At 39.2% G+C, this 26,142-nt stretch overlaps 1 protein-coding gene across 3 annotated transcripts in view; it reads right to left on the bottom strand.

Moving 5' to 3' along the window:
* Window positions 1-26,142, bottom strand: part of mv (lysosomal-trafficking regulator mauve) — a 187,632-nt gene that overhangs the window by 139,459 nt on the left and 22,031 nt on the right. For 2 of the 3 annotated variants that reach the window (XM_071584371.1, XM_071584372.1), the window contains exons 7-12: window positions 23,326-23,501; window positions 19,056-19,425; window positions 16,202-16,372; window positions 11,812-11,921; window positions 5,665-5,923; window positions 136-417 (exon numbers count right to left, since the gene is read on the bottom strand). In XM_071584371.1, the coding sequence (XP_071440472.1) occupies window positions 136-417; window positions 5,665-5,923; window positions 11,812-11,921; window positions 16,202-16,372; window positions 19,056-19,425; window positions 23,326-23,501 (1,368 nt within the window). The remainder of the gene's footprint in view (window positions 1-135; window positions 418-5,664; window positions 5,924-11,811; window positions 11,922-16,201; window positions 16,373-19,055; window positions 19,426-23,325; window positions 23,502-26,142) is intronic. The other variant, XM_071584373.1, reaches the window with a different exon arrangement.

The following is a 26,142-nucleotide window of genomic DNA, read 5'->3' as shown; positions in this document are numbered from 1 at the left end:
CCGGAAAGAAATCCAAATCCATAAAATATCTAAATTTATGACCATCAAGTAGGAGTTTTGATTAATCCACATCAGTCAATTCTCATGTTGTGGCCTCCTGGACGAATGTCAAGTGCAAGGCAATGGATGACTCACTGCAATCACGAGGAGGGTCCGGGATGAAGGCCCACTTGCTGCCACTGCTGAGCGAGGTGGCGAGTGAGGAGAGGGGGCCGAGGGACGAGGAGGAGCGCGAGGAACCTGCCGAGCTGGGCACAAGAGGGCAGCAGCCGTTGGGGTGGTGTTGCCTTGCCTTGCCCTCCGTGCATCCAAGCTGGAGCCACATGGACAGTGAGAATCCGTGCGCCCAAGGGGACCAGCCTATGTCAACGTCAATGGGGAGCACCAAGGCACTCTGCACCCACACCGATGATATGCCTGCAGAGGGAGAAGGCAACGCGAGGGAGTGTCAAGGGTGTACACACACAAGTGATAAGGTGTTTTGCCAGCTACATGATATCACTCCACGGTGTTTGCCAAGGACCTCCATTTGCACCGATTCAGAAAGGACCATCATTAAATCATTATTTTACAAGAGACTACTTCCATTCCACAAATTCAAGTTAATGTAACTATATGCATTAGACGGCAAATTCTTGATACTTAAAAAAAATATCAATTTTATAAACCAAATTAATCCATCACTGAATTAATCAATTTACATCTACTTTAATGCTACAATTAATTTATACCAAAATAAACTAGCACTGATTTTTTTTTATTTTTTGGAAAATTACAATCTTCCTTTGGAATGAATTTTTCAAAGGGTCACAAAGGTAGGTTTCCATGGACACAGTTTTGGATCAAGGTCGGAATGAAGTTGGAGTATCGGGGAATACAGAAAATAGGATTTGAGAGAAGAATAAAGACAGCAAAGAGAATAGTAGCAGTGGAGTGGACAACATATCTCATGGGTGATTCATTATTTTTTTAGGTCATATAAAAAGTAGTTCATTTTGATAATTGACCACATATAGAATATTTAAAAATACCTAGAAAAATACAGATAGAGTGAACCCTTACACAGGAGCATAATTAGTTCTGCAATCATTAATGTAAAGGAAGCATTAAGCAATACAATTTTTCCATATAAATTAAAGTATAATACAATAATGCGTTACATGCCAAAAAAAATAAATTGAGTTTAAGGTTTATTCAAAGAAAATTATATACATAACGTAAGGATCACATATTATCTTCATTATTTCTTCTATTTTGAAATGAACCAACCTGGGATGCATATTCCATCCGTTGAAAACAAAAAATAATCAAAATAATTAGGTTGTTATTTATGGCACCTTTTTAATTCTTTTTTTGCAAAAATGCCGACCAGAGACTTTTGTTTTGCCAGCACTTCAAAACTGTATGAGTGAGCATTATCATCAAATATATTTCTAGTGGGCATAGCCACGGCCCTATTAAGGTGATGCTTCTCTATGCACAAAGTAACAGTTTCCCATGCCCTACACATCAAATACATCCTGCTCTTCTTGACTCTACACTTCGTCAAGGTTCGTGTGAAGTTTCTGAATGATTAACAAACAAGGTATTAACTTTCAAATAGACACTTGCATGGGCACAAATTATTAGCTTGAGATGGTCCTTCATTGGCTTTTGGCCAGCCAGTACTTTCTCCTCTACTGTTACATAGGCTCACCTGGGCATCTTCTTCCCGAAGAGACCCTTCTTGTCACAATTAAAAACCAGTTGTTTGGGGTAACCCTCCGAATCTACCAGCTTCTCTAAGTCACCGATGAAGTTCTCTGCTGCCTTCGACTCAGAGTTTGCCGCTTCACCATGCCTTATAATACCGTGGATGCCAATTGTTCTAGTAAACTTCTCCAACTGCAAATAGCTCCGTTCAAATACTTCCTTTTTGGACATTGACAATCCTGACATTTTCTTAGAGGTTCGTGAAAATCACTTTTGGCATCTCACAAATGTTGTTCACATTAATAGTGTCGCCTCATGCTTGCTTTTTGTTTATCCATATGAGAAGTAACCTTTCAACACAAGATACAGCACAAGACTACTGCACTATTTGTGCATTGTCTCTCTCACGAGTGAACTAACAATGCACAAATGAGTCAAGCAAAAATAAACCTGCATTTTTTTTTACAGGCAATGACCACTGTATATGCATGGGAGTGTCATTATTTTGAATACAAGAAACGGTGGCCTTCCAGGAGTTCTTATGGATACTGTGGTCAAAACTTTCAAAGATCTTCCTTGAATCGGAAAGGTCTTAGTCGCAGCGTTTTCCCAAAAGATTACACCACAGGACAGATCAACAAACAAATAGATACAGTTTGGCATAACTTTGAAATACTTACTTACAATACTCATTTACACTATAGCAAATTTTGCATTTATTTCGCACATTCTATTGATTTTCACAATGACCTCTTATCAATTATTTAAAATTTGCATTTCACCAGACTTTTTGAATTCTTTTGCTTTCAATAATTGACTTTTGCATGTTTAATTACTTTGGCAAACCACAATATTTTGACTTCACTATCATTCAGGCTATTATTTCTAAGAGGTTTTCACAGTGGGCAGCAAGTCAAATCTTTGACCTCCCTAATCAAGACACTGAACAGAGAATTGTGAAGTCATATATATGAGGCATAAGTAGGAGCCCGTTTTTTATATTTAAATTAAGGCAGGTCAGAACGAAGTTGCATGCATGCAGCACCATCTATTGATTGTTTCCAAAGCCACTGGAGTTATTGTTTTCATTTAGTAGTCTTTTGCCTGTCGGTGAATGCAGTTCACAGACACGCAACGTTGATCGCACACGATTAACGTTGTCGTCAACACAAGGTGTTTGAAGGTCGTCACGGCCTTGCATCATCATCCATGGCATCTTGTCGGCTATCTTTAAAATGCTTAATCCACTTGAATACGGATGTATTCTTCAGACAGCATTATCACCGTAAACAGCTGTCAACATTTCAGTAATTTCTTGATAATTTTTACCGCACTTCGCCAATAAACTTGATGTTGATTCGATGCTCCGTGATTTCGTCAATTTCCATGTTCAACGAACAGTAAAAACAAAGTCAACAGGAACTAACATAACTGGCACCATACGCACAGCTCCATGATCTGCCCAGCACAGACGGCTCATTGGGGGTCTCAGGCCTCATCTAGCGCCGTTAGAGGGCGGGGCTATGGTCCATGTCACAGCAGCCAGATTGCACCAGTTGGCACATTTATTGCACAGGCCACATATTTGTTTTTAATCAATACTTTCTCCCAGTAATTTGCTTTCGTTCTTTCTGTGATTCAATTATTCTGTTTTCCCATTATTGAAATGTACCTTGACTTGGCCAATTATACTCCCAAGCAACTTCAATAGTATTCCAGATACACGGGATGGTGTGTTTCAGGAGCATACTCAACACAACGGCATCCAAAGCCATCAATGGTTTTAGGTGATTGTCAAATCAAATTTCATGAAATAGCTGAGGTCAGGAGGAATAGTTTCTAGTTTTGAAAAAAAGATTGCATTTGTTCTCAGGGTAGAATTAATGCAATCGCGTCGTCGATTCAGAGACAGGTTTTGTGCTTTTCCATTGCAAATTAAATGGGATTCCGCATTGATGCATAACTGTGGATGAAACACTGATGCACCACTACACTCCAGACATAATTGAACAGTCAAACACATTGGGTGTCAGAAGGCGATCCAGCTCCAAAGAAGGTGAAATTGGGCATGAGGTGATGGACACAGTTAGTTGGTATGCACATGGAATCATGTAAATGAATTAACTTGCAAAGAGGATAAACGACAAATGGACAGTAATACTTGGTCTGTGCAATAAATGCGCAAACCGGTGCAATCTGGTGGCCATGATGCGGACTACAGCCCCGCCTCCTTATGGCGCTAGTTGCCTTGAGACACAATGAGCCGTCTGCGCTTGGCGGATCGTCGAGCTGTGCGCATGGTGCCAGTCATATTAGTTTCTCTTGTCCTTGTTTTTACTGTTTGTAGAAAATGGAAATTGACAAAATCACGGAGCAACGAATCAACATTGAGTTTTTTGGTGAAGTGCGGTATAAAAGTTATCAAGAAATTACTGATATGTTGACAGCCATTTACGGTTATAATACTCTGAATAAAACATCCGTTTTCAAGTGGGTTAAGCACTTTAAAGATGGCCGACAAGACACCAGCCACGGATAAGGACGCAAGGCGGGGACGACCTTCAAACACCTGTGTTGACGACAACATTGATAAATTGCGTAGCTTCAGGCGTGATGTGGTGGAAGTCGAACATAATGAATAACTGATCGTAGCACTTTTCCATTTGATAAAAATATTTTTATTTATGACCGGGTTTCGATGTATTACAACATCATCAGGTCAGGTCAGGTCAGCTCACCTGATGATGATGTAATACATCGAAACCCGGTCGTAAATAAAAATATTTTTATCAAGTGGCAAAGTGCTACGATCAGTTATTCATGACAACATTGATGGTGTGCATCGTGACTTGGTTCTTACCGATCGTCGAAAAACTGTCTGAAAGATATCTGATGAACTAAATTTAGGAAAATCAACAGTGCACACTATTTTACAACTGAACATGATGGATGGATCCTTCAACCATGACAATGCACCTGCACATTCATTTAGCATTGATTGGTCGCCAGTTTCTTGAAAGAAATTCAATCACCTTGACCTTGATCATCCTTCTTATTCGCCAGATCTCGCCCCCCGTGCGACTTTACCCTTTTCTCCCAAAATACAAAAATATGATGAGGGGACATCACATTGGGAAGATGTGGAGGAAACAATAAAGCAAGAAACAATGAGAAAACTAAAAAGCCTAACTGCTGCCGACGACTTCCAAGGGTGCTTTAGACAAGTTTAAAAAGAAGATGGAATAAGTGCATGGCTACGAATGGAGAGTACTTTGAAAAGGGGACAAAACCTATGTAGACTAAATTTTCCAAACTAAGGTTTTTATGGCCTCAGTTCGCATATTTATTGGACAGACCTCGTATGTGTTGTTATTGTACCAGTTGAACAAATAAATCATGAAACCACATCTTTATTTGACAAAGGTAAAAATCTATTCGAACAAGACGATGCACAAATGCACTCCTCAGTTTCGATGGCAATAATTATGGGATTACAGTTTGAATTGATACAACACCACCTTATTCACCACATTTGGCGCCCTGCAACTTTTTTTACTTCCAAACTTGAAAAAATGGCTTGGTGGAAAATGATTCATGTCCAATGAGGTCATCGCCATAATAGATGCCAATTTGAGAACCTCCCAAAAACCTACTTTTAGGACTACTTAAAAAAAATTGGAGAAACAACGGGAAAAGTGTTTTGAGCAAAAAGGAGAATTTATTGAAAAATAAAATAAGAATCTATCCAAAATAATGTTTTCCTATTTTTTCTTAAAGACCTTTTGAATTGGACCCAACACGTACAGTCACAGGCTTGAATGAATGACAATCCATTGCACTGGGACTCTGCACCAAAGCGAGAGCCGGGTGATCTTCTGAACACGGCACATTTATGGTACTAAGAAATGGATGAGAGAGAAATCTCAACAAATATCCCACCCTATTCACCTCCACACAAGAGCAAGAACGTACCTGAGCGCACGTGTTCATTGTGGAGGTTCTTGGCCAGCGTGATGGCGGCACTCTCATCATTGGTGTTGGAGGACAGCGTCGGGGAGCGCCTCATCATGGGAGACACGTTGAGGGCTGCTGTCTTCTGTGAGAATGGTGCCCCTGCACCCTCAGCATGTTCTGACGTGGTGCCTCCTCCCTCAATGGGGAAGCACATGATGAAGTGTGGCTGCGCACGTGTGCTGGCCATCAAGGAGCACAGTGGATCCAGTAGCGCTTCCTGATACAACAAAGATGGGGCAAACAAATGGATTACATGTAATATTTATACATATATATATATATATATATATATATATATATATATATATATATATATATATATATATATATATATATATATACATACATACATACATATATATATATTTATATATATATAAACCATAAACACAGTAGTCAACCCGAAGGTCGGTTTAGTAGGTGATGGTAGAGTTCACCAAGTACACTCGATTAGATGTGCACAATTTGAATCTATGAGCAGTTGTAGAATGAAAAGCTGTTCATCAAATGGCTAGAGCATCAATTACTGCTCTCAGCCTTTCAACCTGTCACTCCTACTTGTGACGAACAGAGAGGGGTGAATGACTGATGGTGCAGGGAAAACTAAACATACAAGAATCTGGGATAAAAAAAGGTCGCTTGTAATCCTATGAAATTAAAAAGTGCCCACAAGAAGTATTTGGCAGACACTTCTAGAATTTTGAATAAAAAGCAGACATTGAAATCAGAATTAAGGTTTTTATTGTCCAACATAGATTTCAATGCATGCATTAATTCTGAGAACTAATTATGATTTTGAAATCCAACCGTAGCATACAAGGAGGAAGAGGATGGCAAGAAAGAGGGGAAAGAGGAGAGTCCTTTGGGTATGTACAATGGAAACCAGGAGGGAGTGAATTTGATGAAATACAATTCTCTCAATGCAAACTATCTTTAAATGTAATTATGACTCACTAAGTGTCTAACACTGTATTCAAAAAATGGAATATCTCTGGAGCGTGATGCCTATAATGTGCGATATTTAGTTTCTTAGCATTCTAAACATTTCTTACAGTAATATAAAAAAAAGTTTTAACGGTACAAGTCATATTCAATAAGTAAGGGCCATTTGGTCATCAAAAATACAATGGAACCTTGCTTAACAAGCACCTCTCATGGAGAATAACTCGCATAACAAGCAAAAACATTGGTCCCACAAAATGACTCACTTAACAAGTGATTTATTGCAAGAGTGATGATGAGGAGAGGGAAATTCCCAGATTCATTGCACACCTGCTACTGCATTTTGTCTCTAGCACTCGTTCCACTAGCATATTAGGGCCACTAGGGATCACACATATTTCCAAACTTGTGTTCAAACATGTTATTAGTGATTTTTGTGCCCAAAGTTTAATAATATTTCCTGCATAGTTTCAAAAATGCCCCCGCAGATGACTCCATTTGAAGAAAACCATGAGGGAATAAAAATTTTAAAAAATAGTAGAAATGAAGAGTGAAGTCATTGAAAATTAAGAACAAGGTATGATCGTGGCTAATCTAGTGTGCACCTCAACAATCGGTCAACATCAACGACTGACCTTTTCTTTGAGAACACGAACAAGACTAAGGACACAGATGCTTCAACTAAAGTGGCAAGAGTAACCACAAAACATGTTATTTTCACCGACCTTGTTAATAAGAAATATTGATAATCAATGGCCAAACAATTATTTCAAGGGAGCCATGCTTAGTTCGAGAAGTTAAGGAGAAGACCATCATTCACGGCATTGTGAGGCATGGTAAAGCAGCAAGCCCTGAGCCAAAGGCAGCAGAGAACTTCACTGGTGACTTCAAACAGCTCATAGATACTGAGGGTTACCTGCCCCAACATGTTTTTTATATGTACCGCGACAGGTCTCTTCAGGAAGAAGATGCCAAAGTGTACCTGTATTTGTTCACATAACAGTAGAAGAGAATGCATTGCCTGACCACAAGCCAATTGAAGGCCGTCTCATGCTGCTATTGAGCAAATATGCGAGTGGCGAATTGGGAATCAAACCCCTGCTTGTTTACCATTCAAGAAACTCCATGAGATTTCATGAAGTGTGAAGTCCAAAACAGCAGGCTACATAAGATATGGAGGTCACAGGAAATTGTTGCATCATACCATGTGTTTGATGCATCGCCCTACTAAGGCAGTGGCAATCCCTGCCAGAAATTTAATTAACAATCATTCAGAGTCGCATTTTTACCAAATTTTAATATTTTTACTAAAAAAATGCCTATAGACAGCTTTCTAGCAAACAGAAATTGGAATGTATCCGAAAATTATTTAAAATTAATTTTGATTCTTTTTTTTGCTTTTACAAATTGATTTTGCATCCCGTTGCTTCATTCAATTATAGAAGAAAAGGTGAACATAACTAACAATTCTAATTAATGTACATTATGTATAATTTTCAATGCAACAATTTCAGAGTGTAAAAATCATTCGCCTAGACTTCTTGTTCCTTTAAAAGCCCCAAAATTTCAGAGTTTAAGAGGACGCCTCGGTAGCTTAAGTGGCTAAAGCACTCGACCGGATATTGAGGGATCTGGGTTCGAGTCCCAGTCAAGGCGAATGATTTTTACGCTCTGAAATTGTTGCATTGAAATGCACATTAGCGGATGACTCCGTTAAAAGTTACTGTTGCGGCATCTCCCGCAGTTTCTTTGGAATTTGTCATGTATAATTTTCTTTGAATAAACCTCGTGCATAATATTTTTTCCGGCATGGAACACATTATCATATTTTATATTAATTTATATGCAAAAAATTGTTTTTCTAAACAAGTGTTTTGCTTTATGAGAAAATCGTGGAACAGATAATGCTCCTTTTATGAGGTTCCACTGCACATGTTGAGTAGAAAAAGTATAGTTTTAATTGACAGTTCTTGTTCCCACCAAACCTACTTCACTTATCTACATAACCCCCATTCAGTTGTAATCATTTTTCACAATGCTGCACCAACTTTTTTCTAATCACTCAGCATAGAAGTTTGCCACCGGGGAATTGAATCACTTGACAACAGTGGTCTTAAGTCCCTCGTTGCCTTCAAACCGTTGTCTACCAAGACTCTGTTTGAAGTGCAAGAGGTAATAGACACTAAGTGCAAGGTCAGAACTGGGGATAGCAACCCAAGAATGCTCATCTACTCAACATTCTCGCCTCTTTGTGTTGGTCAGTGTGGATTATAGGTACCCATGTAGCACATAGCTAGTGACAATTGAGATTTTCCGTATCAATGGTGTAAGTTGTTGTGTATTGAACAAGAGGAGGAAATTTATCAGCCAGAACAGCGATCATCAATCAGATCACAGTTCTTGGCCCACTTGTTGAACAATGTCATGGGTGTGGGATATGCTGGGCCTGCCACTCCACTCTCCATTAAACAAATTTGCTTGGCCATTTTTGAAGTGTAGACACCATTGTCTAATCATTCCTTAACTCATTACTGGTGGTCCATGAACGAGGTACAACTAACTCCCAATGAATTTGGGCCTCTCAAAAATCAAAGCACAGCACACACTTTGCAACTGGCAAGAGCAACAACTATTGTGGACATTGTGAACTGCATTCACCGACAGGCAAAAGGCTCCTAAATGAAAACAATAACTCCAGTGGCTTTGGAAACAATCAATAGATGGTGCTGCATGCGTACAACTTCGTTCCTACCTGCCTTTATTTAAATTTTATTTATGTTATTTATAAATATTATTTTAATTTTAAGAAAATGAATATTTAATTTTTTAATATGCCTCATACAATAGGTGAATTTCACCCATACCAATGATTAAAACAACTAAATACAATGGCAACAGTGAGTTTCTACGAATAAAGAATAAATAAGAAGAATGGTATGGCTAGACCATATAATGGTGGTCAATGTGAGCATTCTCGGCACTTGTACGTTTTTCATCAAATATTTTACAAATAATTAACTGAGGAAATATACCGTATTTTCCCATCGATAACGTGCATGCTCATCTCTACAAAAATGATCGAGAAAATGATGATGCGCGTTATGTAATAAAAATTGAAAAAATCCAAACTTTTACATACCTATGTACACAATAATTAAAGAGGAGTCTCGTAAAATAAATCAGCCTGGAATCATGGCTTTCTAATTGCATTCTATTTTATACAGATCTACTACTTTCACCATTATTTCATCCCATAAATCCATGGGAAAAAGAAGAAACATATAATTTCTATGCTTCATTTATTCTACTACGTAGTACTTCTTTATTCTAATACATAGTACTTCACGCATACATCGAGTACGTCGTACTATTTACACGTACATATAAATACATGATAGGCAGATCACTCAAATCCAAGAAATTCGTCACCTGAACCACAATTAAATGAATTAAGTGCATTTATTATCTTTTCAGGCACATAACCGAGTTCACTCTCCGAAGTTAACTCTTCCTCATCTTCTAGCACTTGCATTGAAATATTGCCTATAGGTTTTTCAAATCCATTTTTTACACAAGTCACTCTGATGCCCTGCCAAATTTCCACAATCCACCGGCTTATTTCTTCATAAGACACTCTTTTTATCCTTCCCGATTCTGTGCAGTATTTCATACTGGACATCATCTACTTTACCCAACTAGAAAGTAACTTTGATTTAAAAGATTTATTAATTGGATAAATCCTGGCAGCCTCGCAATTTCCTTTTCTTTCGCAAAAATTGATGACTTCTAGCTTAAACATCGCTATATACGATTTTCTTCTCCATGGGTAATTTTCTTGAGAATATTCTAATTTACAAAAGCTTAACTCAATTCCGGTTTGAAATGATCACGATGTAGGTGGTGATTCATAGAACCACCACTTTCGTAGAACTTGGAGGGTATCTAGAAGAGCACGGTGTGCGGCATCTGTACACGTTCAAGATAACTATGGAGCCCCGGGCGCGCTGTATATATACAAATTCATGATAACTACAAAGTTCTGGGTGCGTGTTATACATAAGGTGTGCATTATCGAGGGGAAAATAATGTTATTTGGAATGCAGTAAGACTAGAATTCTTTGGAAGTCCCAAAACATCAAAGATTTCTCTACTAGTTGAAATGGGAGTTTAAAAAGTTTAAGCAATATAGTATTTTTGCTGGGAGGAAAAAGGACACAACGATAGATTGAGTGGCCTTCCCAGGGAGATAAGGCACCTGAAATATATTACACAGCTTGGGTGAAGTTGGAGGTGTCCAGAGGCATCACCTCAAAAATCTGAGCTCTAAAATCAATAGTGCAACAAGAGTCTCTTGAAGAGAATACTTAACTCCTACAATAGTATAATCTGATTACAAAAATGAAATGTAACCTCCAGTTCATCATTACTCATATTATCCTACATGTTTTAGTCACTCTGCCTGCTGTTGAAACAGATTAAGTTTAAAGTTTTTATGACTCTTTTAAAAGTTATTAGGCTACTGAAACTCGAAAAGAAATGATCCAATTAGCATTTCTGAAATTACAGAAATTACTAGGAGTATTTAGGGGAGGCGACCGACTGCCGAGGTCATTTGCACCATTAGGGATGGACAGGAAAGGATGAAGGGTGGACAGAAACCCGGCATCGGCATTAGCCTCCTCTTAAAAAAAGGTGCCAAGGGGTCCGCAGTTTATCGTCCCTTCTGACAAATGACGTATTCACTCAAATGCCCTCCACAAAGCACTTCAAGTAGGGATTGAGATACCACTAAAGAATATTCAACAACAGAAATTGTTTACAAACAGCAACATTATACAACATGCCAAACTTCACCTTCATGGGCTGGATAACATGACTTGATGCGACCCAAAAAAAATTCACAATTACACCAGTGGAATCAGCATTCTTGCAAATGAGCAATGCATCAGTGAGTGGCATACATACATTGATAGAGGGCGCAATGCTTCCCATGCTTAATATCAAATTAAATACACGAAGGGAAAAAAATCCCATCGACAGTCAATTTACTGAAAGATTTTCCCACATGCACATATTTCAAGTAGCCCAATTCATTATTCAACACTTCACCTGAATTCCTCAAGCCACCACAGGAAACTTCAAAATGAAATATGAATCACTAACCACTGGAGGAGCATCAGTCTTGAAGAACCCCAAGTAGGTAGCCAGCTCTGTGGGTGTGATGCTGTACCGCGCCAAGTGCGTGAATAGGTCAAGCACCACCTGCTGCATGCCTGTGGAGGGAGATGCCAAAATAGTATGCACACATGCACGTCTCCATCACTACACCATCTATGCTGAAGTCTCTCAGGGGTCATTCGCTGCATAAATATACTAAAATTAATACTCATGAAAAGAGGGGGTGGGCAACAGGTCCACAGAACAGCCACTGCACCGCAGAGTGGCGAACCGCTCATCGGCATGCCCCAGGCAATGATGCTGACACACAAACAATTTCACTTGGGATTTGAATAGGCCACCGCTTTTTGAAGGTGAGCTTTGTCCTCACCACTGGTGCTGATGTTCACGCACCCTCCCTCATCGCACATTGCATGCCCAGCATGGTGCTGTGGGTTGGTGCATGCTGGCCACCCAGCAGTGTCACAGGTTGGTGCTGCTAAGTGGTCCAGGTAATGAAGGGCCATTATACTTCTCTTGAATCTTAATAAACACAGAGAAATTGGTAATCATGACGGTTTCCATGATGCCATTTTGGTACTTTCCTCTGATTATGAATATTTTACACCGCTCCACAAAACAAGCACGACAGAATAATTCAACGTAAAGAATATCCTAAAATAAATAACACACTTTCTTTTATTAGCTCCTGTATTATAAACGACTCACAAATGAACACAGTAGAGGCTCAAATTTATGCTTTCGTGGGGACCACAGCATAGACGTACGTGTAAACTTAAGATTTATAATAAAAAGAGGTTGATGGGGTTTGGGGGAGGAGAAAGAGGTTGCAGCATGTATGGGCAAGGGTATCTTTGAAAGGTTTGAAAATTTAATATCACCCAGGAGAATTTAACACAAAAAAAAGGAATGACATCACCATTCATTTATTTATGCAAACATTTAAAAAATGCAAAAAAATCCCTTGTAATGAAAACTTTTAAATAGCAACTTCTCCCGCAATACTAGATCTATAGAGAAAATATCTGCACAAATGACACAATAACTTAAATTTGTGGGAAATTGATGTATCCTTGACAAGTGATTTCCTATCACTGCCCCTGATGGATATAATTTCACGCTAATAAAATTGTTAACTTGTTGCCTTAATCATGCTTGGAACTCAAAACAATGGAATGGAATGCAGATTAATTTCCAGAATGTATCATTTTACTGCTATCCAGGCTGTGTCCATCCAAAGCCCTATCTTTACTCGTGGATTAGCAATAATAACAATTATCATAACAATTTATAACTATACTACCTTGATCAAAAAGTTCCCGGAATAACCACCGTGTGGCGCTCCCATCGTTCCGATTTGAGTTCTGTTTTTTTTTGTTAAATTGGTACATCTGTTGTTGATATTCCCTTTAAATCTTAGTGTCATAACTTGACATTTGCAAAAGTTACGTAGCCAAGAGTACATCTATCTCTGTGTGTGTTGGCGATTTTTTACAATTTCAGAAATGGATTTAAATTTGCAACAACGAACTTGTATTAAATTTTGCGTAAAAAACGGATTTAGTGGCGCACGGACGTTGGAAATGTTGGAAAAGTGTTTCGGCAACGATTCTCTAAAAAAAACGGTCGTTTACCAGTGGCACGAGCGGTTCAGAAGTGGTCGTGAGTCAATCGAAGATGATGAACGCAGTGGCAGACCATCGACATCGAAAGTCGGTGAAAAAATTGATAAAGTAAAAGAAATGTTGGTCAATAACCGCAAATTAACCATCAGAGAAATAGCGGAGGACTTGAACATTGCCTATGGATCCGCCCAAGACATTGTGGTTAATGATTTGGGTTTCCGTCGTGTAGCAGCAAAGTTGGTGCCAAAATACCTCAATTTCGTGCAAAAAAGAGACCGTGTTGACGTCGCAAAAGACATGATTTGCGAGGCTGAATCCGATCCCACATTCATCAAAAGGATCATTACTGGAGACGAGACGTGGGTTTATGAGTACGACACGCAATCCAGACATCAGGCAAGTGAATGGCGTTCACCAAATGAGCCGAGACCAAAAAAACCACGTCGTTTTCAGTCAAAAAAGAAGGCAATGCTGATGGTTTTCATGGATTACAACGGTGTAGTGCATCATGAATTTTTGCCAGAAGGCCAGACAGTAAACAAAGAGTATTATTTGGGCGTTATGAGACGTTTGCGTGAAGCAATTCGCCGAAAGAGACCAGAAATGTGGGCAGAAAACTCGTGGATTTTGCACCATGATAACGCACCGTTGCACAGTGCTATCATTATTCGTAATTTTTTGACGAAAAATGCAACAAATACCATCCAACAGCCACCGAATTCACCTGATTTGGCTCCCTGTGACTTCTTTCTGTTCAATCGATTAAAAAAACCATTACGGGGAACGCGTTTTAGCAGCCGAGAGGAAGTAATGGAAAAATCGCAGGAAGCACTGATGGACATACCGAAAACCGACCGTAACTTTTGCAAATGCCAAGTTATGACACTAAGATTTAAAAGGAATATCAACAACAGATGTACCAATTTAACAAAAAAAACAGAACTCAAATCGGAACGATGGGAGCGCCACACGGTGGTTATTCCGGGAACTTTTTGATCAAGGTAGTATACCTATGTCAATATTTTGAGGCATGCCTTAGATTTCAATGATCTGCAACTTTTTACTAACAAATGAGCCAAGTTAACAGAGAAATTCCATAGTGCATGCAATTTTGCAACATTTTCAATACATAAGATTATCACTTGACAAACTTTAATTAAACAAAACTATTTAGTAACATTTGACCAAATATAGCTCCATTACAAAGTCATTTAATATTTTTTCGGAATTAAAGTTGAAAGTTAGTATTTTTTAATAATAATAATATTTTTATTGTCCACTGATTAAATATATCATGTAGGTATGGGAGTTGTCGAACAAAAAGAAAAATGCAAGTACATGGGAACACTATGAACATGCTTGAAAAAGAACATGTACATAGATTAGAGTAAATAATAAAAACACATTGCACTAATATTTATTTTCGTTTGAAAATTCATTCAATGAATAATAAGACTTCATTAAAAGGAGGGTCTTGAGTTTTAATTTGAAAGATAATTACTATACTTATAGTTCATCTTAAGTTGCTTTTATTTTCTGAGGCAATTCCATATTTAAATCTTATTTCCTTAATTCCTCGTGACATGAGTTATGTTTGCGAAGACAAATGGATATTAATGGCCAATGATAATACTTAACAAAGTAGTACCAAGGATTTCTTGTTTCAAAATTTCACATCAGACTGTATTTCAGCCAGTTGCCTCAGACTACAAGCACTATGAGGATTCTTGGTTTTTCACTTCCTGTGGTTTTAATTAGCACTGACCAAGTAGCCGCGGTATTTACAGTGACATTTGATGGATATCAAACAAACTGGAGCCTGATAAAGAGGAAGATATGAAACTTAATAATTTGTTTCCCAATGCAATTGAGTTTGCATCATAATTCTCTTTTCATGAAATATATGCTTAAAAGGAAGAAGGCTACAAGAAATTGCCATCATAGATGATATAATTATGACTGTTGGCCTAAAATTGCAATTACTGACAGCTGGAAAATGTGTGGCACTTTCTGTATTATGATGTCCTTGTGAAAAAAAATATTGGCAAATGCTTAGTCATTTACCTTCCGTTTGCAAGTAATAAATAAATATAAACAATTAGCACTAAATGATCTACTTAACAAATAAATGCATATTATGCAATATTAAAATATTCATAAATATATGCAGGCAGAATTGAAATTGTACCAAAAGGTAGTGAGAATGGTCGATATTTAAATAAATGAATTGAATTTTTGAACTTTGATACTCGTAAAATCACTCAACAAAATCGTGAACCAATTGAAATCTTGAGGCCTCTCGCGGGTCACTAGAGAAGCAAGGGACCACAATTCAAATTGGAATGACGCTCAAAAGAGTCCATCAATACTTTTTTTCTGCACGGTCTTATTCAGCACACTGAAGTTAAGTTTTGCAATTTCTGATTTGTTTAAATCTATAACCCTTGATTGGTTAGTATCTGAAAATGGTGGCCGATGTCCTCACAACACCGCCAGGGGTTTTCCTCCATAATAAATGCGTCATCTGGCAAGTGCAACCAAAGCAGCCAATGGAGGATGATTCCAAAGCAAGCGCCCAGATGAATTGCTTGCTTTCTTGCATTGAGAAAGAACCTATACCACGGTGCATCAGGGAGGTGCATCACAACACACGCACTGCTCTCCATTCAACCGACAGCCAATGGCAACATCAGCTGTGCACCATGAGCACCCTTTTGGCCCAGGATGGGGAAAGAGGGGAGCGCACCAACCTGTTGAATCCACACCCTCTAGGCTCGGCGAGAATCCCTGGAGCAGCCGTTCAATCACGCCCTGCTTGGACAGCGCCACGCTATTTTCAGGGTTCTCTCGACAGAGCGCAGTGAGCCTCTGCAGACACTGAGTGATGCCCTCCACATAGGACTCGTCCATCTTCGGAGCTACTGTCACAATGAGAGGCACACCAGTCAACAGCATGCACGATGCCATTTAGATTTAAAATATCATATCATGTGAAGAAGAGTCATGTTTATTACGTACATGCATGGGGGTTTGAATAAAGTCCATTTGTTACATGAGATATCTTTCCAAACTTCTAGTAATGATAGATTAAGTCAAGAACTAATGTATCTAAAGACCTAAAAGGAGCTGGAAAATGAATAGTATAATCTCAAGCAAATATAGTAAAGAAATTTTTACTTACTTGTGTTAAGTATTTTTAAGGTATGTCTAACTTATTTTGGAAACACATATGCCCACGTCTGGCAAATGCCTTGTTAAAAAGAAGGTCACCTTAAACCTCTGGACTTAAGCCAAACCTCAAATTCATGCACCCCAAATTTAAGTTATCATTAAGGTTAAAGCATTTGTTTGGCAAAAACAAGTATTCATTTAATTTAATAAGAGGGTAATCCCAGAAGTACCTGAACCAACAAGGAAAACACAAACATATTGGAAAAAATATATTTATTTTTCAAAATAATCTCCTTTCAGCTCTATACACTCCCCAGTTGTAAATGAAGGAGCAGGCTCTCTCAAGAGTAGAATCCAGTTCAGCTTTCATACTGGTTGGGCTGAGGTTTTTCAAATAAAAGTATTGTATCAGATAACAATGACCTATTTTCTCCATTTTCACAAATTCACTGAAAACGTTCACTATTGATGGCTGCCAAATGAATACTAAACAACGTGGCATCTTCAAACTTGAAATATATACTTTCTAGATTGTGTACTTTCTAATACAGTGATATTTTTCAAACAACTACTGCCATCTCTAGGTCAGGCCGGGTACATATGTGGCCCAAGGTAACAATTGGCTGGCCTGGGATATCAGTTTTACGTATTTTGGGCATGATATTAAAAGTGAGGAGTGCATTGACTTCAGAGGAACCATTATCCTTGAGATAGGAGATTATTTTTGCCTGGAAGTCTCTTTGGGTCATCGGCATAGGTTTTGATGAGGGGGCGACGGATGGCTGCCCAGTTGCTTCTTCAATGTAAACTGCAGCGTTGAGAATCTTTACTGTGGGACCCTTATCGGCTGATGTGATGACAAGGTCAGGATTGTTCCTTCCCGATCAATTTATCTAAACCACAATTTCTAATAATGTATTTTTCTAAAGTGTACTCTTTTCTAATACTTTTTTCTAAATGCAGTCTTTCCATTTTTATTTTTCTTATAAATAAATTTTTCTAATGCCTAAAAATATGAAAAACATTGTTGTTCATTAAGTGTCTCTTTTTATCTGTTTGATTCAAATACCAGACATGCTGAAAGCCACTTAATGAAATATTTCCGATGTAAAATAAGTCCTCCGGATGGATATGTAGACGGTGGCAACGCAAGGGAGTACATAAGTCAAATGTGCCATCAAATTAGGATCAGAACTTGGAATGCTTAGTACCCTCGGGCATATGAGAGACTTGCAAGTACAAAGGCATGCATAGATGTGTGGAATTAGGCAAGATATCTTTGGAATAAATTAAGTGATATAGCTCAAAGAAGGAGAATTTTACATCAGTAGCGACAAGATTATTCACATTGTTTCCATGCATTGAATACTGCCGCAACAAGGGAGAAGAGCTTCCGACAATGCAATTAAAATATCATAATGGTGAAGACATCGATGAAACCCACAGATACGAGGGTGGACCCATAAGTACCCGGCCTCACCTAGAGATGGCGGTAGTTGTTTGAAAAATATCACTGCATTAGAATGTATGCAATCTAGAAAGCACATGTTTCAGGTTTGGAGACAGCACATTGTTTAGTATTTGTTTTGCAGCCACCAACAGTGAACGTTTTCAGTGAATTTGAGAAAATAGAGAATATAGGTCATCGTTATGTGATACAATACTATTATTTGAAAAACCTCAGCCCAACCAGTATGAAAGCTGAACTGGATTCTACTCTGGGTGAGTCTGCTCCTTCGTTTACAACAGTAAAATATTGCATAATAGAGTTTGAATGAGGCCGTATGAGCTGTCAAGACGAACATCGCATTGGTCGACCAAATGAGGTGAGGACTCCAGAAACAGTGAAGAAGGGTATCAAACTTATTGAACAACGCTGGGAAAAGTTGTTGCATGAGCCATCTTGGGACAGATTTCAAAAATTGCCACAATTGGAGGAAACAGATTGACAGCTAGAATTCAAGAAGCTAGAGAAGAGAGCAAAGACTCAATGGCAGTAAGACACGTTAAAAGAAACCAAGGCAAGGGCAAATTTGCAACAGAAATCGGTAAATGAATTGAGGAAAAAATGGCACCACCGGATCAATTGAAGAAAGTAGCAAGGAATGAGATGTGGATTTTTTAGAAACCATGAAGAAAACCTAAAAGCCAAAGAGAATTGGTGAAAATGAACCCATGAATTTCAGTACTCGCATGAGTGCCACACTATAAACCAGGCTCACTCCATATCATGCAAGTGTCCAATTTTGCAGGATCTAGATGACCAATGTTGGATTTTGATATTCTGGATTCTTTGAATACATATAACAAAATACATAAGCATTTATAAATGCACTAATTTCCCTTCCCGTCTAGGCCTAAAGTGAAAGCATATACTGAACCTAGAAGCGAGTGTTTGTGGATAGCAGCAGCGAGGAGCCACCGGTGTCTCACCTGGTGAGGGCGCACCAGCCAAGGGGGCAGGTGGCACCTCCCTCCTGGCCAAGCCATATATGTGCACCAACAAGTCGAGGGACAGGCAGCACAGCTCAGGGTGCACTAGGCACCGCACACCCCAGCGCCGACACCTTGGGGCCGCCCAACTTGTGGTGCTCACCGCCCAGGGAGAGCCAGGGTTGAGGGGGAGAGGGGGATCTCCACTCGACAGCAGCACCCCTTGCCCTTCATCCTCCTCCTCTGGGACTTCCACGTCACCATCATAGCCCTCGTCGGCCGTCACATATTCTCGAGGGCCACCAGCCTCGTCCTCCTCATCCAGGAGAGAGTCGAGGGCTTCATCAGCAGCCAACCTCACGCTTGGCAACTGCAATCCGAGGGCACCAACAATGAGAGAGAGAGGGAGGGGCTTCCAGGAGGCAAAGGGCTATTCAGAAAGGAAACCTTCCAGTTGGAGCTTTAGGGAGAGGACAGACCACTGCTGAGATTCTATGCATTAGGAAACTGGAGTTACATTAAATAGTAATAGAGTATTTTTAAAAATCAAAATACCTTGATTAGTCTAGTTAATTTGATCAACCCATTTAGTATGCCAGCACTTCCTTGGTCACCCATTTACACACAGGCACACACACTGTCACTCTTTGACACATTGTCAATGTTGCATCAAAACCTGGAGCAGTTGATGACGTTTTAAGATACTTACATTTCAAGACTGAATATGCTCATGTTCCACAAAATGACATCTCAGATCTCTTGGAATAAGCAATGAGTGAATTATAAGTATCCGGTGATGATTGATCAAAATGCATGCACCTGCAGGCCTTCTCCTCTTTCCAGAGAAGACTTGCACTTGGAGTGGACTGGATATATTTCTGATAAGACTCCACGGGAGGTACACTGACTGTTGGAAAAGACTTTCTGTCCCTGGTATCTAGTGAACAATCTTCCAAAGGAACTTGCCTCCTCTGCATTATAGGCATACTTAATTAGATTGATGGTGTAAGGTGCTATCCTATAGAACCAAGTTATAATGGTGATGAAGAGAATTGATTGGTCCACATGAAATACTCATTTAAATGCCTTGCATTTGATAGACTAGGCCAAGTGGTTGTGTTTTCATGATATAATGCATTGATAGCGTATTTAAATCGCCTTCGGTAAAAGAGAGACTATCTCTTACAGAAGAGACTATCTCTCACCTGATGATGATGAAATACATCAAAACCCGATCGTAAGATAAAAAGAAATTTTATCAATTGGAAAAGTGCTTTGATCAGTTATTCATTAAGTTTGACTTCCACCACATCACGTCTGAAGCTACTCAATTTGTGCTTAAAGGCTTAGAGTGAGGAAGAAGCACATCCAACCAGCAAAACAATAACCTTTCCAGTTCTACTCCTCATTCCTTTGGTGAGAGATTAGTGAACTAATCAAAATATATTCAAGCCCAATGAATTGGCTTGGTTGGAGAAAGGTCTGAAATATATACCCAACAACACTCTAAAAGTTAATGACCTAAAATACAAGGTGGAGATGTGTAATGTAGCCCTCAATGAGGAGAAGCTTGCCCATAAACAATTACTGGTGAATAAACTACAATTTTTCCCAGCAGAATATGGCTTCCAGTCAACAGATGGCTTAAAAACCCTAGTTTCCAGAGGGTGTGTTTCATCAAAATCCATGACATATATGTAAACTTAGGAAAACCTCTTATTTCAGAAAGCCGATGAAAGGAACTCAGTTATCATTTCAAAGAGAGAGAGCTTTAGCAGAAAATGTGAGGATCTCATCATCATTGACAACAATATGGCATTACGACATTAAAAAATCGAATTATTTTTCAATCATGCTTGGAAAAGGTTGAATTATTTTAATATGCACACATGCAAGCAGTCTTTCTTCATTCCATCATTGTCATCTGAAGTGCTACGCTGCAGAGATGTGTGGGAAGATGAGGAAAATGATCTTCAAAAGCCACATCCTTGGCTTTGCTTGCTTCTTTGGAGTTCCTTACTAATTATAATCAACGAGAGAGTTCTCAAATGCCCATAACATTGTTGCATGCCCATGTCCAAGGTTTCACTTATAAAATCTAAGAGAGTATCCAGGCTCTCTCAGACCTTATGAGATTTTTTAACTGATTTTTCAGCAGGCTCCTCTTCAAATTCCAAGGATACATTTCCCACTAAAACACTATCATCCTTTCCTCTTAATGTTTGTAAAACTGTTTCACCTTCATTTCCCCTGCAGACTGATTTCTGCTAATTTCCCGACAATTTTCAGGTTTCAATCCTGTGAAGTGGAAATCAACCTCCCCTCTAACCTATGTCTTTTCCCACACATTTGTAATCGTGAATTGCCCCACCTCCCTCTACAAGTATTACCCCAGTGGAAGCACAGAGACCTCAAATTACACTTTGATATATATTCATTATTGTTTCCCAATCTCCTCAATTTCATCAAACAAGCATTGCTCTTTGTAAACTTCATTCAAAAACTTCTGCCTCTACAATCTCACACACATATCAATTACTAACAAGTTATTTCCTCTACAACATATTTTGAAATAATTGCGTAATATCTAATTCAACCAACAAGTATACCAAATAGATTACCTGGTATGAATAATAGGAAATCAAGGGATTATTAGATTCCCTATATGACTGACTGGTACCACCAAACTGATTAAGATCATAAAGTAAAGACACACTGTATAATGACAACTGTGAATTTTTTCTTTCCAGTGATCTATCAAATACGTACAAGAAGTGATGTAAAAAAGATCGGACTGATTTTATCCTGTAGAGACCGTTCAATGGATCGAACCGAGACAAAGCGCACCATCTAGCGACACATGCGATGACTAAAACAAGAGGTGCTGCATTTATTTAAGTCAAGTCCTTCTGCAGCAGCAGCAGTCCGTGTCTTAACCTGTTCGTCCTCACGTGCAATGGTGGCAATAAAGGAGCTAGAGGAACAGTGTGTGTGCGTAAAATTTGTTTCCAACTTGGCAAAAGTGCTATGGAGACATTTGGAATGATTCAGCAAGTCTTTATTAATGAAGTTATGAGTCAAAGCCAGTGTTTTGAGTGGTACAATCGTTTTAAATTGGGCAGAACCTCGACAAATGAAGATTCGCAAACGGGGTGGCCTTCCACTTCGAAAGGCCACAACGATGTCAAATTGGTGAACAATTTGGTACTGGCAAATCGCCATTTAACTGTTAGGGAGATAGCCAAGGAAGTGAATATTAGTTTTGGGTCCTGTCAGACAATTTTGACAGACATTTTGGGCATGACTCGCGTTGCATCAAAATTCGTCCGTGGGTGCTGACCGATGAACTGAGGCAAAAATGTGTGTGTATTCGTCAGGAACTCGTGGATCAAGCCAATGCCAACCCAGAGTTTCTTAAAACCATCGTAACAGGTGAGTAAACCTGGGTTTATGGTTATGATGTTGAGACAAAGGCCTAGTCTTTTCAGTGGAAAGATCCTCATTCTCTGTGACCAAAGAAAGCTCGCATGTCCCGGTCCAATGCAAAGGTCATGCTGGTGTATTTCTTCAATTGGCAAGGGCTAATTCATTACGAATCAGTCCCTCAAGGTCAAACCGTCAACAAAGATTTCTACTTAGGTTATGAAGAGGCTGAGGGTCAAAGTGAGCCTAAAGTGGTTGGATATGTGGAGAGACAATGCATGGCGTTTCCACCACGATAACATGTCGGCTCACTTGGCGCTCATCGTGACTGAGTTCATCGCCAGAACCGGAACTTCTGTGTTCCCACAGCCACCCTACTCCCCAGACGTTACTCCATCAGACTTTTTTTTGGTTCCCAAGTTAAAATCAACCTTGAAAGAGCGCCGATTCGACTCTATTGCGGACATTAAAACTAATTATCCGGCGGACCTGAAGAGGATCCCTAAGGCGGCTTACCAGGCAGGGTTCGAGAGCTGGAGCAAAAGTTGGCAAAGGTGTGTCGTCAGCCAAGGTATGTCCTTTGAGGGTGACAAGTTCAATTAAGCTGTATCCGTTTAAATAAACAAGTTGTAAAATCAGTCCTTTCTTTTTTTGATCACACCTTGTACTCATGAAAATGGTAATTACCCCTTGATAATATACACATCTATGGCATTGCAGTATCATGAACATGAGCATTCAATCTCTATTACAAATACTGCATTCCAAATGGGATGTATTATTTCTTTCTGAATAGCACAATTTTTCATACATTTGCCCTTCAGGAGAGCAAAATGCACCCACCTACCTCTGGCTTCCTCGCCAGAAACAGTGCTGGCCTTCTTCTGCAGTCATCTGTAGCACATCGGATCAACACCTCGCACAAATGGCAAAGATTCACATCTGGCTGTGTCTGGAGACTAAAGACCAATGATCTAAGCTTCTCCAGCACTCCGGGTCTCCTGTCATTCTGCCTGCCAGCAGCTACAGTAGAACAGTATGTCAAAGAGAAAAGATCCACGAGGATTAGCAAAGGAGATAGAACAAAAAAAGCATTCTTGAATTCAGGCTCCATTAACTGCCTTGCCAACTACGTGCGGCTTAAAGGAATGTGGGCATAATCGTACCTCCCTTGAACACTCAGCTGCAAATTTAATTCTTAATTCAATACAAATATGCAATGGATATCTACTATACCTTACCACCTCTATGTATGCTTGGCAACTTGGCATGAGGGAAGAAAATATTTGTGCAAATTGGTAGAAAATAAAAAATTGAGCTATACGGCCTAGTAAATGGCAAGGAACGACGGGATGTGTGGCGAGCAGAGTGCTGCTCAGTGGCTCTACAAGCAGACCCGAGGGTGTGCACGGTATAAATGGCAAAATTGAAGGTAAGGGCTTAAATATTCTCCAGGTGAACTGTAGAAGTATCCTCAACAAATCTAGGGAATTTGAGACTAATAGATGCGTGTAATCCCAACATCATAATCGGCACAGAATCTTGGCTTCACGATAGCATTACATTGGCCGAAATTTTTCCGTCAAATTATAATGTCTATCGAAGGGATCAAGGTGGGATTGGCGGAGGAGTATTCATCTGTGTTTGTAGCAACATAATAAGCTTTTTAGATTGGCAACAAAGTAAATGTGAGATGATGTGTGTAAGGATACGTGAAGCAGAAAGTAGCAAATGGTTAAAAATAATTGCTCTGTATAGAAGTCCAAGCAAAGGTATGCACTCGTTGGAGATCCTTGCTGACTATTGCTCTGAAAACCCCCAAGATAGCATCATCATAGCCGGGGATTTAAACCTTCCAGAAATAGGGTGGGGGGGCAAAACAGCGGGTGGCGGGCAGGCACAAGATCTGGTAAATCGCCTCATTAACGAAGAAGGGTTTACCCAGGTAGTAAATAAGCCCACTAGGGGAGAAAATACCCTCGACGTTTTTCTACTTAGACCTCCAAACCCTATCATTAGTGTATGTCTTTCCAGGAATAAGTGATCACACAGCAGCGTGTGTTCAAATGGAGTGGTATAGATCAGCAAAAGTAGGTATGGGGGATGAAAAGAAAATTTGGCAATATACCCAGGCGGATAGGGAAGGGTTCCAGGAATTTTTAAGGGGCAAGTTTCCTGGATGGGCAGCTAGTGGAGCGACCGTGGAGAAAATATGGGAAACATTCAAAGAAATAATTCTTGAAGGGCAAATGAAGTATGTTCCCATGAAAAATTTGAAACAGAACACGGATCCGGAGTACTACAACAAAACCATTAAAAAACTCAAGAGAGCGGTAAGAAAGGCACACAGATTAAAGAATGAAAGTAAAGAAATGTCACATCATTACAGGACCTTGGTCCGGAACCTACATAGGGGGAACAGAAGAAGGCAAAGGAAAAATTTCTTATAAATGCAATTTTGAAAGACAATGCAACGAAATTCTATAGATACATGAGAACTGGGGAAGACAACAGGGATCGCATGAATATATTAAAAACTAAGGAAAATGGCATTGTAACAGACACTGTAGAAATAGCAAATATGTTCAACTCTTGCTTTACGGATGTTTTTTGGGGAATAGAAAACAAAAAGGAAAATAAGGCTTGCCAAAATAGCTCAGAAACGACAGAGAACTTCATCACCATAACGGCACCAAATAGCTCACTGCCCTCAACAAACGGTATTATCGTGGAGGACTCGTATTTTGTGAAAAAAATTAGAAGGATGAGGAAAAATAAGTCAGTGGGACCGGATAATATATCAATTGACATTCTAAAACTGGGTGATACTGCAATAGCTTGGTACCTGAGTCATCTATTCCAAGTAAATTTAAATAATGATGCCTTGCCCAATGATTGGAAAAAAGCAAATATTACACCAATTTTCAAGAAAGGGGATAAAACAATTGCCAACAATTATAGACCGGTAAGCATAACCTCAGTTGTTTGCAAAATAATGGAAAAAAGAATCGCTGACTACATTCGGGAATGGTGGACAAGCGATAGATGGCTATTCAAACCCCAACATGAGTTTAGAATGGGATACTCGTGTGAAATGCAGCTTTTGAGATTAAGCCAAAATATCGGCGACGCAATAGATGAAGGAAAGGACGTGGATGCAGTATTCGTTGATTTTTCGGCAGCTTTTGACCGAGTGCCTCACGATAAATTATTGTTAAAGATGGATTCGTTACCATTGGATTTGAGGGTAAAACAATGGATAAAAAATTTTCTTAGAGGCAGAACTCAAAAATTAAAATTAGGGGATGCATTTTCAAAAGAGGCGAGCGTTTTAGCAGGAGTTCCACAAGGCAGCGTTCTAGGGCCATTACTCTTCCTAATTTACGTAAACAATCTGCCAAGCAATTTGCATTCCCAAATAAGACTCTTTGCTGATGACTGCATCATATACAGATGGATAGAGCGTGTAAATGACCACCTAATACTACAAAATGAAATCGATCGCCTCGGTAACTCGGTTACAAATAATAATATGGGCATTAATATAAGTAAGAGTAAGCATATACATCTTTTAAATAAAAAGAATGCGCAAAAGGATATTTACACCCTCTTTGGAAAAAGGATCCCATGCAGCGGTCATTGCAAATATTTAGGCATTTACTTA

This window comes from Hetaerina americana, unplaced genomic scaffold (assembly GCF_022747635.1).
Source record: "Hetaerina americana unplaced genomic scaffold, ioHetAmer1.1.p SCAF_18, whole genome shotgun sequence".
NCBI classification, from domain to species: Eukaryota; Metazoa; Arthropoda; class Insecta; order Odonata; family Calopterygidae; genus Hetaerina; species Hetaerina americana.
Note: the sequence above shows the minus strand (reverse complement) of the source record. Positions and strands in the feature narration are given on the sequence as shown.